The sequence below is a fragment of the Lycium ferocissimum genome, chromosome 4 (assembly GCF_029784015.1).
Source record: "Lycium ferocissimum isolate CSIRO_LF1 chromosome 4, AGI_CSIRO_Lferr_CH_V1, whole genome shotgun sequence".
In the NCBI taxonomy this organism is placed as follows: Eukaryota; Viridiplantae; Streptophyta; class Magnoliopsida; order Solanales; family Solanaceae; genus Lycium; species Lycium ferocissimum.
Window position 1 is genome coordinate 53,499,103 of NC_081345.1, and position 17,409 is coordinate 53,516,511.

The 17,409-nt window shown below is 34.8% G+C and overlaps 2 protein-coding genes and 1 long non-coding RNA gene across 4 annotated transcripts; 1 reads left to right on the forward strand and 2 right to left on the reverse strand.

The window, feature by feature from the left end:
- The first annotated feature begins 417 nt into the window (after window positions 1-417).
- Window positions 418-3,223, forward strand: LOC132053512 (probable WRKY transcription factor 53). The gene is made up of 3 exons (XM_059445581.1): window positions 418-1,434; window positions 1,631-1,759; window positions 2,345-3,223. The coding sequence occupies exons 1-3, from the start codon at window positions 1,127-1,129 to the stop codon at window positions 2,895-2,897; spliced, it is 990 nt and encodes a 329-aa protein (XP_059301564.1). The 5' UTR covers window positions 418-1,126; the 3' UTR covers window positions 2,898-3,223.
- A 597-nt stretch (window positions 3,224-3,820) lies between these two features.
- Window positions 3,821-9,645, reverse strand: LOC132054854 (anthocyanidin reductase ((2S)-flavan-3-ol-forming)-like). Its single transcript, XM_059446818.1, has 5 exons — window positions 9,474-9,645; window positions 9,106-9,272; window positions 6,743-6,955; window positions 4,765-5,135; window positions 3,821-4,088 (listed from the first exon to the last, which is right to left on the reverse strand). Exons 1-5 carry the CDS (start codon window positions 9,634-9,636, stop codon window positions 3,953-3,955), a joined length of 1,050 nt encoding a protein of 349 aa, XP_059302801.1. The 5' UTR covers window positions 9,637-9,645; the 3' UTR covers window positions 3,821-3,952.
- Window positions 9,646-14,308: 4,663 nt separating this feature from the next.
- LOC132054855 (uncharacterized) lies at window positions 14,309-16,862 on the reverse strand. 2 transcript variants are annotated; one of them, XR_009414381.1, is made up of 3 exons: window positions 16,717-16,862; window positions 16,178-16,344; window positions 14,309-14,538 (listed from the first exon to the last, which is right to left on the reverse strand). It is a non-coding gene; the product is annotated as an uncharacterized LOC132054855 (long non-coding RNA). The 2 variants fall into 2 exon arrangements; XR_009414380.1 differs by having other exon boundaries at window positions 14,309-14,572; window positions 16,717-16,861.
- Window positions 16,863-17,409: the final 547 nt, after the last annotated feature.

Below are 17,409 nucleotides of genomic sequence, written 5' to 3' on the forward strand. Positions count from 1 at the left end.
ATTTTATCCCATCTAAGAAATGAAATAAATTAGTCCTAAAATTATAATTACGATAATTTTATCTACATACTAAACGACCCCTCTAGGTACAATGTAACGACGTAGGAGTATATGTTTACAACATTCTGTCATTTGTATCAAAATTAGCACAACTGAATTAACTAATGAAAAAGTTATGGTCGGTTAGCAAATGTAAAGGCCAAAAAATCTAGTAATTAATGATAAAAAACGGCAGACAATCAATCAAGGAACATCTAGTCTAGAAGAAAGAAAAAAATGAAAAATGGATGTATCTTTAAAAGATGGCGATAAAAGATGGCCCACATTTGAGACTTTCTTGAATTATTCTTGATTTCTTTGTTCACATTACAACTTCCACATATTTTCCTCTTTATATCTCCTATCATATCATACAAATCATAAAGAAGCCTCTTAGTAGCTACACAGCACCTTCACTTACTCTCCTTTATCCTATAACTTCTTGATGTTTTTAGTGAACAATTTGTCATCTTTAAATGCTCATTGATTTCAAATCCTGATAGCCATAAATTTTACTTGTTTTCTTGTTTTCAAACACACCATTTAGTGCCATTGGACTAACTCTTTTATTTAAGTTCATAAGAAAAAAGATTGAATCTTTTTGCACTTCTGGCACAGAAGATTGAGTCTTTTGGCACTGAGGGTTGAATTTTTTTTGGCACTTTTGGCACTGAAGATTGAGTCTTTTTGCACTTTTGTCACTGAAGATTGAATCTTTTTGCATTTTTGGCACTGCAGATTGAGTGTTTTTGCACTTTTGACACTGAAGATAGAATCTTTTTGCACTTTTGGCACTGAAGATTGAGTCTTTTTGCATTTTTGGCACTGCAGATTGAGTGTTTTTGCACTTTTGACACTGAAGATAGAATCTTTTTGCACTTTTGGCACTGAAGATTGAGTCTTTTTGCACTTTTGTCACTGAAGATTGAATCTTTTTTTTTTCCACTAAAGATTGAATCTTTTTGCATTTTTGTCACTGAAGATTGAATCTTTTTGCACTTTTGTCCCTAAAAATTGAATCTTTTTGCATATTTGTCACTCAAAATTGAATCTTTTTACATTTTTGTCACTGAATATTGATCCCCAAATGGAGAAAGTTAAAGCTTGGGACAAAAAGACTTTGATAACTGAGCTTACACAAGGGAAAGATTGTGTAAACAAGCTTAAAAACCAGTTTGATCCTTTGGCTTCACCAGAGGAATGTGATTTACTACTTGAGAAAATACTTTCATCACTTGACAAATCATTGTCAATTTTGAATTGGAAGGTTTTTAATGGAACTAGTGACCCTTTTTCTTGTTGTTCAACAATTTCAGTACCTGGAAATGGTACAAGTTTAAAGACTGAAGGTTCTGATTTGGAGTATTTGAGGGATCAAGGCCAAAATAAGAAGAGGTAAATTAATTTTAGGCCTCAATCAAACCATTTAATATGGTTTTTTGAAATCCAGCTATGTTGGTTTTTTGAAATTTAGCTATGTTGTTTTGACTCTTAAAAAATATATCGAATTGGTACGACAACATTTTCAAAGAAATTAAAGAATATAGAAATTCAGGCATTAGATTTTCTTCTAAATTTGTTGGTTTTGCAGAAAGATGTTGCAGCCGTGGAGCAAGCAAGTCAGAGTATCTGGGACAGAGCTAGAAAGTTTTAATCATGATGATGGCTTTAGTTGGAGAAAATATGGGCAGAAATATATCTTAGGAGCTAATCATCCAAGGTAAAAAAAAAAAAAAAAAAAAAAAAAAAAAAAAAAAAAAAAAAAAAACAGCAGAAAAATAACCCTTTTCCTCATTTTCTTGATCCCTTAGTTTTTGTGTTGTGTTAACTATTTTCTTATTATGACAACCACCCTTTATTTTGATAAAACACATTTTTCATGAATGCTAGTAACACTTACTAATTACTTAATTTAAGTTGTTGAAATTTTTGTGGAGTCAAGTTAATTTCAGCCAAAATAGCACTTGTACAAACCTAAATATTCAGTTTCTTTCACTTTTTTTTTTTTTTTTCAGCTGTTGCTATTTTTTAAATTTTAGAAAATTCAAAGCAAGAATGTCTTTAAATTCACAACAATTCAACTTTTGTCCAAATGTATGGGCACCCCTAAAACTGTCACATCTTTTCATTTAGACACTGAGGTGGTTACCTATTAAACGCCTAAAGTATGTTCAAAATGTGCCTATTGAACTGGAAAAAGTATTTTTCTGAATAAGTATTACTCGGGAATGGTACAGGAATTTTTTCATTGAATGTAGACCTGGATTTGAATCTAATTAAGATTAATTTTACTTTGAAATTGCAGGGCTTATTACAGATGCACTCACAGGAATACACAAGGTTGCTTTGCAACAAAGCAAGTTCAAAAATCAGATGAAGACCCTTTAGTCTTTGAAGTCACATATAAAGGAAAACACACTTGCAAAGCCTCACAATCATCAAGATTCATTTCATATGAAAACCAAAAGAAATATTGTGACAAGAATCAGTGTCAACTAAAGAAACCAAAAGTGGGAAATCAAAAAGTTGAAAAGTTGAATATCAAAGAAGAAGCTTTTCCTTTCACTCCACTAAAATGTGAAAGTGAAAATGCACAAATCTTTGCCAATTCAATAGAGCCATTTACATCTCCAATAACATCAGAATCCATGTACTTGTCATTGTTGCCAAATCAAGAAGAGGAGTTTGAGATGGGCAAGATTTTGCAGAGCTCAGAATCGGATCGTATTGAGTTTATTTCGACACCAACGTCAGTCATTCATTCGCCATTTTGTTCTGACTGGGATTTATCAATGGATGGTGAACTTGATATTCGTGATCCGAACTTGATGATTGACATATCTGAATATTTCACCTAGCCTGAGAGCACTGACAGAGTCAGGAATTTTTGTAAGGGAATTGAAAGGATACTAGAGCGTCACATCTCGGATTTGAACGAGTGACTTAAATTCGGGTCATATTGAGTGTATTTCCACACTTAACTTGCGAGCCAACTTTTTGAAATAGTTGTACTTTTTGTACTATTTGTTTTAGTCTTATTGAAGTTCTTAATTAGCAGGATGCTCCTAGGCCAATTGGAATAGAACTTGAATAGGCAATGTGCTTACCATGAACTCTGACAACACTTGTCACAAACGGAATAAAAATGTCAAGTGGCTACAAGTGTTAAGCTTTGTCTAAAGTATATTATCGTCTATATCTGCATGTCATATAACATGTCCTTGACAAATTAAACCATCAGCTAGCATTATCAATAAACTTGTATAATCTTGTAAAATGCTGCGCACATAATTAGAGCTAGCTAAACCAAACAAATTTTGATCCAGAACCCAGTTGATTAAGCTGCCTTGGGAAGCCTTAGATTGTAGACAATTTATACGACCCATTGGGCCGCATCATTTGCTAATATTAGAACTTTTTTTCTGCGCGGATTGTCCTTCATTTCGGGTGGTCTGTAATTTTTGCACTTCAAATCGGCTATTTTTAACTTTTTTTCTTCGCATGCTGCGGGTTCGAACACAAATTTGGCTTTTTTTTTTTTTTTTTTTTTTTAAAAATAAGAATTTTACAAATCTGCCACGGCGAAAACAGCGAAAGCTTGGTAAAAGTTAAAGACCACCATTTTGAGGGACAAAAATTAAAGACCACCCCAGCGAAGGGCAATCCTGCAAATTGCCCATATTAGAATGAAATATTTTGCGCCCACACTTACAATTTGAAAATATGAACAAGGCTCTACTAAGTGTTTTATTAATAGATCTCGTGTTATTTTTTATCCATCTCATGTGATAAAGATCATATTACCAAAATAACATTTAAAATGAACTATAAAAAATCATCTCTCAAATTTATAGCAGCTTCTTGAAAACTCGCTTTAAATATGAAACTTTAAGATGCATGAGGTACTTCATTACTATAAAATGCCATTCTTCCTTGCACAACTAACGCAATCATCAAGTATCTCCTTCATTCCATATTTGTACACGAAACCTTTCTCATCAAGCTTTTTCGATCCCCACTTGATTTCTCTCTTGGGGTCATTCAAGCACCTGTGATGGGAAAGTTTTAGGAGCACAAATGAACAAGTAGTACATAAATCCATTCAAGAAAGGAAATTATAACTTCATCTCCAATTCAACACACTTTGAAAAGATATCTGATTGCCTTAATCATAGAAACATCTCTCTACATTACCATTTATTTCCTTAAACAATTTACTTAATTAACACTCCACTATTTGTGATAGTAAGAGTAGATTTGAAATAAGGTAACAAATAGCTTCTTGATTTTCTAAAACGTCAAATATTTTTTAAACAAATGTAATTTAGAAAACGACTAATGTTTGAGTTAGTAGTGTATATAGATTTTAAGTCATCTCACCACAATATAAAGATATTTTACACTATCGGTATAGTTTAACCTACAATATACTAGGTCAGTTACAATTTTTATTAGATTACCAATCGATGCTTATCATGTAATAATTTGATTGTCTAACAATATACTATATTAAACAACAATAAAGTTGTCTCCATGTGAATTATAGATTACGAATTTGAGATGTGGAAATCAGCCACTGATGCTTACATTGCACTCCCTCAGAGTGCAACTTTTCCCGGAATTCTGACTAAACGCGAAATGTTTCGTTCACCAAACTACCTTTTTTTACACCATTTATGCATAAAACTTAAATTTAATGTATAATGCAAGGTTATAACAACTTACTGTTGGTTGACATTAAACTCTGGATAATTCTGCTGGTAGTAACTGCCAATCTCCGCAGTAGAAACAAAGGAGCTAGCACACAAGAAACGACCATTGATAGAAGCAGGTTTCATGGAGAACAAATGAGCTTCACATACATCTTCAATATGCACAATTGGAACTTTTCCAATAAGCTCCTCTAAAAACTTGAGTGAATGGTAAAGAATCTCTTCTTGAGTGAACACTGACAAGAATATGGCACTACTTGATGGGATATAAGGTAAATAAGTATCTCCACCCACAAGGCCACAACCCAATGTCACCACCTCCAAACCCTCCTTTCCAAAGTTCAGCATCTCTTTTTCAGCTAGCATCTTTGACTCTACATAATCCTATAATTATAAAGAGGTTAAGTTATATGTACTGATAGTTTAAAAAATATTTACATAATCATATTATGTATAAGCTAATTACAGGTAATTTTTTATACTCCCTTCGTCCCAATTTCGGTGTCTTAGTTTGACTAAGCATGGAATTTAAGAAATAAAGAGATACTTTTGAATCTTGTGGTCCTAAATTAAAGATGTGTGTAATGTACTAAAATGTCCTTTGAATTTTGTGATTATAAACTAGGATATTTGAATTGTCCACTCACTAAATGTAGAAAGAAACACTCTTTTTGGGACATACCAAAAAGGAAAGTAAGTCACTTAAATTGGGATGGAGAGAGTAATAATTATAGAAACTAGTAAATATAGTAATTAACTTGTTATAACAAATGAAAATACATTGATATTGGAAAAAAAGTTTACAACCGATATATATCACAAATCCAATCATAAAAGATTTAAAAGTTTATGCATTGAAATATTTATACAGTTAAATCATTTATAATGTAAAATTGTAAATACGCATAAATTTTACCAAGACTCATTACTTACCACTTGTTATCACTAATTAAACTACAGCAATAGTGTAAAAAAAAAAATACTCTATAATAAATGCTTAAAGAATCTTAGGTGCTGAATCTTGTCTGACGAAAGTTTCGTGTACAGGGAATCAAAACTTTTGAAAGGAAAAAAAAAAAAAAACGTTTAATTGGTTGAAGATGGTAAACTTAAATATTTAAATGTGGAGAGGTTCACAAATTTGATGTTATCCATATGACTATTAGAAAATCTAGGTGCATGGATATAATGATTTGAATATAGGCAAGTTCACAATATGTGTGTAATACTAGTTAATAGTTTATGTCTAGAATTATCCGTCAAACATTTATATAAACTCCTTGGTAATGTTATTCTGCAAGAGCGGAATTTTTCTAATGATATGAAGTGAGCTTAAGGTCTATCTCCCTCTTTTTTTTTTTTTTTTTCCTTCCTTTTTGTGCCCTACGATATCATCAAGAGTTTGCCTAACATTTCAACATAATTACGAACCCCTAAATAGTTCTTAAATGAGAAAATGGAATAAATCAAGAAATTGGAAGCTATAAATTTAGGTATTAAATTTGGATCACGTGAACACATGGTCACTCGACTAAACTCGATATATTATGTGTATAATTCGAAAATGTATCTAATATTAACTAAATAACACACGTGGTCGGATCGGAGAAAGACCTTGGTTGGGGCTTATTTCCTCAGGGTCTTGGGATTGAACCCCAGCTCCTGCACTTTTTATACTTTTTTTTTTTTCTAAAGCAGCCTTTTAACTTTCCTTTTTACATTAGTCTAGATCCTTTTTCTTCTATAATTCTAATTACTCAAAAGTAAAAAACGTGTTCTTTTTTTTATATTACATCTAATGCCTTTTTTTCCCCTTTATTTCTAATTACCCAAGTCCCAAAAGGCAAAAAAAAAAAAACCCACAGGCGTTGAGCTGCGAACCCAAGGCAAAAGAAATAATAAAAAAAAAACCATAGCTAATGGTGAACCCATCCTCTTGAAATCCTGGATTCGCCTCGGTATAGGAAGGTAAATAAATACATTAGGCTCACCTTAAGATACTGTTGGGTATAAGGATTTGAGAAATTAAGAGGTGTCCAACATGTTTCATCCATCAAATCATTGAAACCACTTCCATCTTCCTTCATTGGAGAAGCAGCTACCACTGAGGCAGTATAGATAAATCTCCTCACTGTCCCAGATTTAAGACAAGCCATTCCAATTTTCTTCACTGCATCAACTGTAGCCTCAATTCTATTTTTGTACTGTTTCATATGAAGGTCAAAATTACTTACTAAAGAAGAAAACAAAAAGAGTCAATAATAATTCGACTTTTTCTTTCTTTTGACAGATAATAGTAGTCCTATACAAATCCAATCAGCACCAGGGGTAAGGGCGGGTTGTGTTTCTTGCAGGGGCGAATTTAGGTTAAATAAGTCGGGCACGTGAACCCATGGTCATTCCGAAAAATTAAGTATTTTATATACATATTTTTTTAGAATTGATCTAATATTATCGTCTATCACCCATGAGCCAAAAAGACATAGGGTGTGTTCGGTATGAAGGAAAATGTGTTCTTGTAAAAGAAGTGAATTTCTACTTATTTTCCCATGTTCGTTTGGGTAGCGGAAAATAAGTGAATTTCTTACTTATTTTCTCATGTTCGTTTGGTTGGTAGAAAACATTTTCAGAAAAATACTCACCCAAGTCCCACAAATTCACCCCAACCCCACCCCACCTCCACTCCCTTCCCCACCCCCAATTTTTTTTTTGAAGTATCTAATTTTTTTCTGAATTTTTTAAACCACCACATCCCCCCCCCCCTCCCCCCACCCTCAATTTTTTTTTGGAGGGGGTGGTGAGATGTCGGGACGGGGGTGGTGGTGGGGCAAAAAACCAGGAAAAAAAATCAAAACTTTTTTTTTTAAAACAAAATTAATTTTTTTTGGGGGGTGGGGGTGGGTGGGGCGGGGGGTGGGGTGGTGCCAAAAAAAAAAAAAAAAAGTTCAAAACTTTTTTTTCAAAACAAATTAATTTTTTTTTGGAGGTGGGGTGGGGTGTGCGCAGGGTGGGGCGTGTGTGGGTGTGGGGTGGTGCAAAAAATCAAAAAAAAAAAAAAAATCAAAACTTTTCTTTCAAAACAAAATTAATTTTGTTGGGGGGGGGGGGGGTGGGTGGTGCAAAAAACAAAAAAAAAAAAATTCAAAACTTTTTTTTCAAAGTAAAATTAATTTTCTTTTGGGAGGGGCGTGGGGGCGGGGCAGGGTGGTGCAAAAAAAAAAAAACAATATTCAAAACTTTTTTTCCAAAACAAAATTAATTTTTTTTGGGGGGGGGGGGGGGGGGGGGGGGCGGGGGTGGTGCAAAAAATAAAAAAAATTCAAAACTTTTTTTTCAAAGCAATTTTTTTTTTTTTTTTTTTGGGTGGGGTGGGGGCGGGTTGGGGTGGTGCAAAAAACTAAAAAAAAATTAAAAACTTTTTTTTCAATACAAAATTATCATTTTTTTTTGCCGGAGGTGGGGCGGGGGTGGGCGGGTGGGGTAGGAGTGGGCGTGGGGTGGGGGAAGGAGTGGGGTGGTGGAAGTGCTTGGGGGTGGGTTGGGTGGTTGGTGGAATACACTTATAGACTTATTTTCGTTACTTTTATTAGGGAATTTATTTTCTCCATTTTTTGAAGAAACTTGTTTCACAAAAAAATATTTTTTAAAATTTTTGACTAAACGAACATGAGAAAATTGGAAAATATTTTCTGAAACTTTTTTTCCTCCATACCAAACACACCTTTAATGGTACACTTGGTTGAATGCTGAGTTATTTAACTAAAAGTTCATGTATCATTACCATTTCCTTCTAATGCATATCCATACTCTGTCTCATTTTATATTGCATTATTATTGACCATGAGCGTCTGTATGGAGTTTAAAAAAGATTTTTTTTTTTTTTTTTTAAAAAAAAAAAACTTATGATATAGAATTAGACATGTACAGTTGTGTGGCCTCATTATCATTTTAGTTGACTCATGCCACCCCGCGAATAATGAGATGACAGATGGTGCTAAGGAAGACACATCCCCACCAAATCAGAATAGATTTACGTTATATGCGGGCCTGATAGGGTATAATATTTTTTGCACTACAATACAGTTTAATCGATCACAGCAAGTTATTATTTTATGTAGTTTTCATATATGTTTGAAATTGAGTTAGAAAAATTGTTTGACTTTCTAAATAGGTTAACTCTCATATTAATTGGGACGGAAGAAGTATATATTACTATAGATCAATTTAATTTGATGATATTAAAAAAAAAAAATTACACTATAAATGCACAAAACTCAAACTCAATAAAAATTTGCGATAAGAGGGGTGGATAAGTGGCATCAGTGAAAAAGGGAAATGGGACATAAATTCATACCTGAAATCCTTCAGAATGCAACAAAGGGGTGGCAACATGGAAAACAAATTCACAGCCTTGAACAGCTTTCTCAAATTCCTCTGGTTTATAAATGTCAGCTTCAAATAACTTTAGTCTTTTATCTGCACCAATGAAGCTCTTCAATAGCCCCACCTTTGACTCATCCTCTGCACTTCAATAAACTTAAAAATCATTTAAAAAACATCCCGAATAAACGGACTCAAGAGGTATGTTGCTCTGATCGTTCAAAAATTACTACTAGGTGTGCGCTGAATCTCCCAAAATGAATTTTTAAAGAATCCGACCTTACAATATTTTTGAAAGATTCAAGCAACATAATTTAAGAGCAAAAGAAATTAAAAACATACCCAAATTCCTGAGAGTAGCGTGAACCGAGTAACCTTTGTCCAAAAGTTTTTTTACAAGTGAAGAACCTATGTACCCTGCACCTCCTGTTACACACACCTTACATCTGCTTTTCTCCTCCATTTGGTTGACCTTTTGCTCTCTCTCTTTCTTAGCCATTTTCATTATTTACATGGGACATAAGCGATTTAATGGAGATTTTTGATATTATAATAATAATAGGAGTAGTACTAATTAAATATTTATAGCCATGTGCTTTTTGTCGTATTGTAGGATCTGTTAAAAGACTCGGTATATATATGATATTTTACATTTCGTTCCATAGGATTTATTTAGATTTCGTGCATTGATTCGATAGTGTAAAAAAAAAAAACTTTTTATAATGTAAGACTGTAAGTGGTTGTTTGGTGCATGGCCAAAATTATCCCGAGATTATAATTCCGAGACTAATTAATCCCATATCTTGAGACTATTTTATACCATCTAGGAGATGGTATAAAATAGTCCTAGGATAAGTGTTAAGGTTTGATATGATAGCAAGATAAACTTGATGAACAAGGAAGATAGAAACTATTCGATGCTACTACTAATGGATATTTTTTCATTGATGCTGATAAAGAGAGGATTACAGGTGCTATATAGAGCTGGACAGGCTCTGAATTTAGTACAAGATAAGGGACAGCTGGACCTGCAATTAACTATATTAGCAGAGGACAGAATCTGCTTCTCTAGACAAATCTGAGGGACCTAATTGACATAACTAAAACTTGAACTTAAAACTTACTAAGGACTTAACTGACATTTATTTTAACTACCTCAACCACTTGTCATTAACGACTACGTACCACAAACAAAGCTGAAGGTAATAATTCCTCAGCACGCAACAATCCTTCCTCCTTAAAAATCTTCCTTGTCCTCAAGGAAGAATTCTGGAAATCTATTCTTCATGGCATGGAAATCTTCCCACGTGAGCTGATCAGGAGGCAACCGATTCCACTTGATCAATACTTGAGGTATGGCTCTATTTCCCTTTTTAATCATCCTTTTATCCATGATAGCTTTAGGGCTTGGGCAGTAGGGATTGGTTAGGTCGAGAATGGGTGGGTGATTGATGTTTTCGAGCATTTTTGTGACAAGGTTTGAGTAAGGAAACGTGAAAGGTAGGGTGAATTGTAACTTGAGATGGGAGTGCTAATTTGTAAGCTACGGGACCAATTTTTTTCAAAATCGATACGGTCCGTAGTACTTATTTCCGCTAATTTTGAGAAAGGTGAATTGGAGAGGGTATGTTGCACTCGTAAGGTTGATTTTTAGATACACCCAATCCCCAACCGAAAATTGTCTATCCGATCCGTGATTGTTTGCATAAGCGAATCATTCTTTTTGAGCTCTATTCAAGTGAAACTTGATCGGTACCGAGCTTTAACTCTCTCATTTCTAGACTCCTGTCCACCTGTTCATTCACAACAACCCCAGAAACATAAGGTAAGTGGATTTTGGGGGGGGTGGGGGGGTGGGGGTGGGGTGCTGACCATAGATGCTTCATAGGGGGTAGTCTTAATGGCTGAGTGATGTGTTGTGTTATACCACCATTTAGCCAATGATATATAGTGAAACCAATCAGTAGGAGCATCAAAGCAATAACACCTTAGGAAAGTTTCGGCAACGACTGTTCAAAACCTCGATCTCCGTCCATCGACCGGGGATGGTAAGTCGTCGAGGTGCTTAGTAGTCGCTCCACGAGCCGAGAATAGCTCTTGCCACACCTTACTTAAGAAAACCGGATCCCTATCACTCACGATGCTATACGGCATACCATGTAGCTTGTAGATATGGTCCAAAAATAACTGAGCAATGTCAATAGCAAAGATAGGGGTGAGGAACACCTATGAAATGTGCAAACTTAGTAAGCCTGTCTACCACCACCCAAATGATCGATTTACCCTTAGATTTTGGTAATCCTTCCACAAAATCCATACCGATATTGACCATAACGTAACTTGGAATCTCTAATGGTTGTAACAGTCCAAGGTATGGAGAAGTGTCATACTTGCATTTCTGAAAAATGTCACACTGCTTGACATACTGTGTGACTTCATCCTTCAACCCTTTCCAAAAGAATAAAGAAGAAATTCTCTGGTAAGTTCTGTTTACTCCTGAGTGACCCCCTACAGGTTGATCATGCCAAATTTGCATGATCTCCTTCGAGTCAAGAGTCGTTGCCAACAACCAACTTGCCATTATTCCTCAATTGACTGTTGATATAAGTGTACCCCTTGTAGTCCCCTTCATGTTCTTCAACTAGTTTAATGATGTCGTATATCTCCTGATCATCATTCCAACTAGCTAAGACTCTTTGAAGCATTGAATCTCCTGAGTTGCTCACTAGTAGTGCTAAAATTTCTTTGGTTGGCAACCTTGATAGGAATCACCGTGTTTTCCTTGCCCTTCTTGTATTCAACGGAGAAGTCATATTGCATTATCTTGGCTATCCATTTAAGTCGAGAGCCGTTGTCGAGCTTCTCGCTCCAATAGGTATTTTAGTGCTTTTTGATCTGTTCTTACCAAGAATCTCCTTCCCATTAAGTATTGTGACCACTTATTGATTGCTAAAACCAAGGCCAATAGCTCCTTGTCATAAACTGAAAGTGGTTGGTGTTTAAGAGATAGTCCTTTGTCGATATAAGCTATGGGGGCGGCTTGCCGCATAAGATCGCCTAATACCAAAGTCACAAGCATCGGCCTCACCACAAATTGTAAGGAATTATTAGGTAATGCTAACACTGGAGCAGTAACAAGTGCCATTTTTAACTTTTGAAAGGCAGAAGTTGCCTTATCATTCCAATGGAAGTTGTCCTTCTTTAGCAAGTCCGTCAATGGTTTGCTAATAAGACCATAGTTCTGAATAAATCTCCTATAAGGTCACTAGCCCCAAAAATCCTCTAAGTTGCTTGATGGTAGCAGGTTGAGGCCATGTTTTGACAAAGACAGATCTTCTTAGGATCAGTTGCAACTCCATCTGCAGATATGTAGTGTCCTAGGTACTCAATCCTGCTAGTACCAAAAGAGCACTTTAGATTTCCTTACAAACAGCTTGTGCTTCTTCAAAATCTCAAAAGTGATCCTCAGATGCTCTAGGTGTTCTTCCATCCCTTTACTGAATACCAAGATGTCATCAAAGAACACTAAGATGAACTTCCTTAGGTGTTCTTTGAAAATGTGATTCATCAAGCCTTGAAAGAAGGATGGAGCATTTGTGAGGCCAAAAGGCATCACAAGATACTCATAGTGTCCTGAATGCTGTCTTGGCAATGTCAACATCATTGACTCTGATCTGATGATATCCAGATCTAAGGTCCAACTTAGTATAAATTCTAGACCCTCCCAACTCTTCCAAAAGTTCCTCTATGACAGGTATAGGAAACTTGTCCTTGATGGTTAGTTTGTTCAAGGCCTTGTAATCAACACAAAGCCTCCATGAACCATCTTTTTTGTTTACAAGCACCACAGGACTAGCATAGGGGCTGGAACTAGGTTGCACTATACCTTGTTCCAATATTTCTTCCACCAATTTTATAATAATATCCTTGTGTGTGGAAGAATATCTATAGGGTCTAATATTTACTGGATTAGTACCAGTCAAGAGAGGTATTTTGTGATCAAAGGAACCTCTGGTTGGTGGTAATCCTTTAGGATCATAAAACAGCAGTTTATACTCATCAAGAAGCTGCTGAATTCCAGGTTCCTCACTGATATCTTTCCTTCCTTCTTCTATTATAGTAGGAACCACCTTGAGTATAAATAGTTGAGCATCACACTTTACTATCTTGTTTAAGGCCACCGGCATCCACAAATGCTTAATTAGAGAAGTTTCTCCTTTTAAAGCATGACTAGTACTATCATATATGAATTCCATAGTTAGATTCTGGAAATTCATAATGATGTCACCTAGTGTCACCAACCATTGTATGCCTAGGACAACATCACAAGCTCCTAATGGTAGTACCCACATATCAGAAGTGAATGTGGTATCACCCATCAACCATTTAAAGCTTTGACACATTTGCTCAAAAGAGTAAATCGCACTTCCATCAAAACCTTGACGGATCGAGAACCAATATTTTTGAGTTGGGAAGCCCACCTTTCCACAATCTTAGAGTCAATGAAGTTATGAGTGCTTCCTGAATCAATTAGCACACTGATAGGCATTTGCTCAGTGTAGCAAGTGATCCTCAAAGTTTGATAATCAGAAATACCATTCAAGGCAATAAAAGAAATGGTACAAGGTTCCACAATCTGTCCATTAACAGTGTCAGGTTCTACATGCTCATCCACCACTGTCACACCACCACCTTCCCCCTCTACTTCCATCATACATAACTGTTGGGGTTGATTCTGGTTGTCATACTCCACTTCTATCATTTCTCCATCATCTTCTAATTCTGTAAATACAGTTGTTTTGTAGTTTTGCATTTATGTCCTGGAAAAAACTTCTCATCACAGAAGTAGCATAACCCCTTGAGCCTCTTATCATTGAGCTCAGCAGTATACTTATACTGTGATAGTATCATGGAGGACTGCTCCAGTCCTTCAATGAGACACTGCTCAGGACCATGATACCATCGTGGTATATAAATATACTGAGACGGTATCATGGAGGACTGCTTCAATCCTTCTCTTAGTCCTCCATGATACCATCATGATATATAAATAAACTGCGATGATCTCATAGAGGAAGGCGTTTGGGCGAAGGGGGTACGTCGGGTAATTAGTTTGGGCTGGGCTTGGCAGAAGCGAAAATAATTTGGGATGTTTTTCCTAAAAACAAGTCGTTACCTGCTTTAAGTTAAACTCTAAATATTTTGAAAAAATACATTAGGCTTACCCTAAGCCCCAGCAGCTGGGTATAAGGATTAGAGAAATTAAGAGGTGTCCAACATGTTTCATCTATCAATTCTTTGAAACCACTCCTATCTTCCTTCATTGGAGAAGCAGATACAATAGAGGCAGTATAGATAAGTCTCTTCACTGTCCCAGATTTAAGGCAAGCCATTCCAATTTTCTTCACTGCATCGAATGTAGCCTCAGTTTTATTTTTGTACTGCAGGTCAGAATTACTTACATTAGTAGAAGAAGAAAACCAGAAGAGTCAATAATAATTCGACTTTTTCCTTCTTTTGGCAGTTTATGTGTTGTATATATACGCTATATACGCTACTAGTGGGGAAGCGCCCCTGCTAGGCACGGGCCCAACGACTCATTTCTAAAATGAATAAAATTTTGATGAACTCAAAATATTTTTATTTCAAGAAATACTTTTTCTATCCAAAAAGAAATATGCTCACTCGTTCATATGTAGAAATAATTTATCTTCAAAATTCTTATTTTATTCTTAATGAGATGATTTATAATCGTATAAATTTGTATGATATGTTTCGAATTTTATTTTCCAAATTCTACACAAATCGGTACAAGTTTTCATGCATAGCCTAAATTTAATTTTCTTAAAGAAATGAACATGCAAAATAACAAATGACATTTGATGTGATATGCTATCCTTACAGTTAAGCATATTAGTTAGGTTAGCTTTTTACTAAACTATATACTTACCTCGCAGAAGAAATATGCAACGAAAAAGAAAAGCCCAGAATTATTCTTTTTTTTTTATTTCAATATGTTTTCTATTACATGGTGTATATATATTGGCTATTAACAAATATAAACCACATTATAAATATAGCAAAACGTGGCAATCACATTCACATACATATGCACTCAAGCAGTGATGTATTGGTGTCCAAATACTGGGCCTACTGTCCTTAAAAAGATGATTTGGGCCCACAAAGGACAAAAGTGTCTTCACAGCCAAATATAACAAAGCAAGTATTATAATTGCACATATCAAACCAATCAGAATAACTTGTAAAATTAATGATAGGTTGTTAAAATTCAAAAAATACACAAAATGAACTGAAAAGACAATAATACCCTGGGATAACAGGCAGGCATGTTGACCTGCTGCCTGCTTATCCCCATTTATTAGATAGTAGAATCTCTGCTCCTATTCCATTTATGTGATATTATTTGATTCAATCTGAAATTTTAAAAAAGAAAAAAGGATTTTAAAAATTTGTAGAAAATACAAGGCATAGTTTCTCGTGTGGTTATATATTAAAGGTAAGATGAAAAATTTCAAATAATTCGTTTTTAAAATATAACTATATACTAATTCCTTTTTTAATAGATTAAAAGATTTTGTGCCACGTGAGTAGGGATAGAAAAAATAATATCTATGATAGGGGTTGGTAATTAGACCGCATCTACGCTAAAAGTCCAAAATATTGGCTTCGTTGTGTCTATTGGGACAGAAGTACTAGTAGTACCTATCAGGGGTGTTCACGGAAAATTGAAAATTCGGATCAAACTGAAAATCAAACTAAACCGAAGAAAAAAAAAAGGAACTGATACTTTTTAATTTGATTTGGTTTTGGTTACTAATTTTAAAAACCGACAAATTATGAATTTGTTTTGTTTTTAAGCAAAAAATAACCGAGTCAAACCGACTATATTAATACCTATTTAAAATTTATAATTGCCCACATACATATGTATATTTTTATGTAAAATACATAAGATTTTATGGTATGTATTATTTTTTTGTACTCTTAATTCAATACTCTGCCTTTACTAGGACATAAATTAATACCTGAAATCCTTCAGAATGCAACAAAGGGGTGGCAACATGGAAAACAAATTCACAGCCTTGAATAGCCTCCTCAAATTCCTCTGGCCTATAAATGTCAGCTTGAAATAACTTGAGCCTTTTATCTGCACCACTGAAGCTCTTCAATAGCCCAACCTTTGACTCATCCTCTGCACAACAATAAACTTAAAAATCATTAATAAAAAAAAATACATCCCCATATAAACGGACTTAGGAGGGGTTGATTTGTCAGATGGTCAGTCAATTAATGGTTATTATCTCAAAAAATCGTTTTTCTTTTTTACTTCAATTTTCTTCAACAAAAAAAGTGACTTTCCGAAATGATGACTACTATTAGTTCAGTGACCACATGAGAAATCCACTCAATTTAGAAGCAAAGTGCTCAAATCCTCCAGAAAATTCGCTAGGTGAGCGTATAATCTTCAAAAATGATTTTTTTACTCAATTCAAAACGAGCATAACGCCATTATTAAAGGATCTGAGCAACATAAACTTAAGAGTACAAGAAATTAAAAACGTACCTAAGTTCCTGAGGGTAGCATGAACAGTATAGCCATTATTGAAAAATTTTCTTTACAACAGAAGAACCTATATACCCTGCACCTCCTGTAACACACACCTTACATTTGCTTTTCTCCTCCATTTGTTGGGCCTTTTGCTTTATTTCTTCCTCAGCCATTTCTACATAAGGGACATGATGTAAACCATTAAATGGGGCTTATTTGTTTGTTTTAGTCGTCCTCACAGGGGCTCAATGGGAATTTCAATGTTTTATGCTTACACGTGAATGCTATAAATTGGCTTTTGGTTGCATTTTTCTCGATTCATTTTCTGAAGAGCACTCCGGGTGGACATTTATTATTGGTGTGTTGTGTAATCTTTATTCTTTGTAGTGGGTCCCACATCCATTTCTACTTTTGCAGGCTATTATTGCCCTTGCTTTTTCATCTTATTATTTCCATAGCCTGGTATATTTTTGTAAATAAGACCATTTTTAATGCCATTCTGTAAGGCTTAAATGACAATTCATTGTAAGAGATGACATGCAAAAGAGTCACAGTATATATGACATTTGGGAACTTCTCCTTTTGAGGCCGCCTTTAAAATTGTTCAACTGTAGAAGTAATATAGCAAGCTTAAATTTCTATTCCTAAAGCATTTTTTATTACAATTGTTAGAATCACATTTAAAAGCTTAAAAATAATTTCAATCTT

Coding starts and splice junctions, on each gene's coding strand:
- LOC132053512 (XM_059445581.1), top strand. CDS start 1,127: ATGGAGAAAGTTAAAGCTTGGGACAAAAAGACTTTGATAACTGAGCTT. Junction 1,435..1,630: donor CAAGGCCAAAATAAGAAGAG/GTAAATTAATTT, acceptor TTGGTTTTGCAG/AAAGATGTTGCAGCCGTGGA. Junction 1,760..2,344: donor TTAGGAGCTAATCATCCAAG/GTAAAAAAAAAA, acceptor TTGAAATTGCAG/GGCTTATTACAGATGCACTC.
- LOC132054854 (XM_059446818.1), bottom strand. CDS start 9,636: ATGAAAATGGCTAAGAAAGAGAGAGAGCAAAAGGTCAACCAAATGGAG. Junction 9,273..9,473: donor CGCTACTCTCAGGAATTTGG/GTATGTTTTTAA, acceptor ATTGAAGTGCAG/AGGATGAGTCAAAGGTGGGG. Junction 5,136..6,742: donor ATACCCAACAGTATCTTAAG/GTGAGCCTAATG, acceptor TTATAATTATAG/GATTATGTAGAGTCAAAGAT.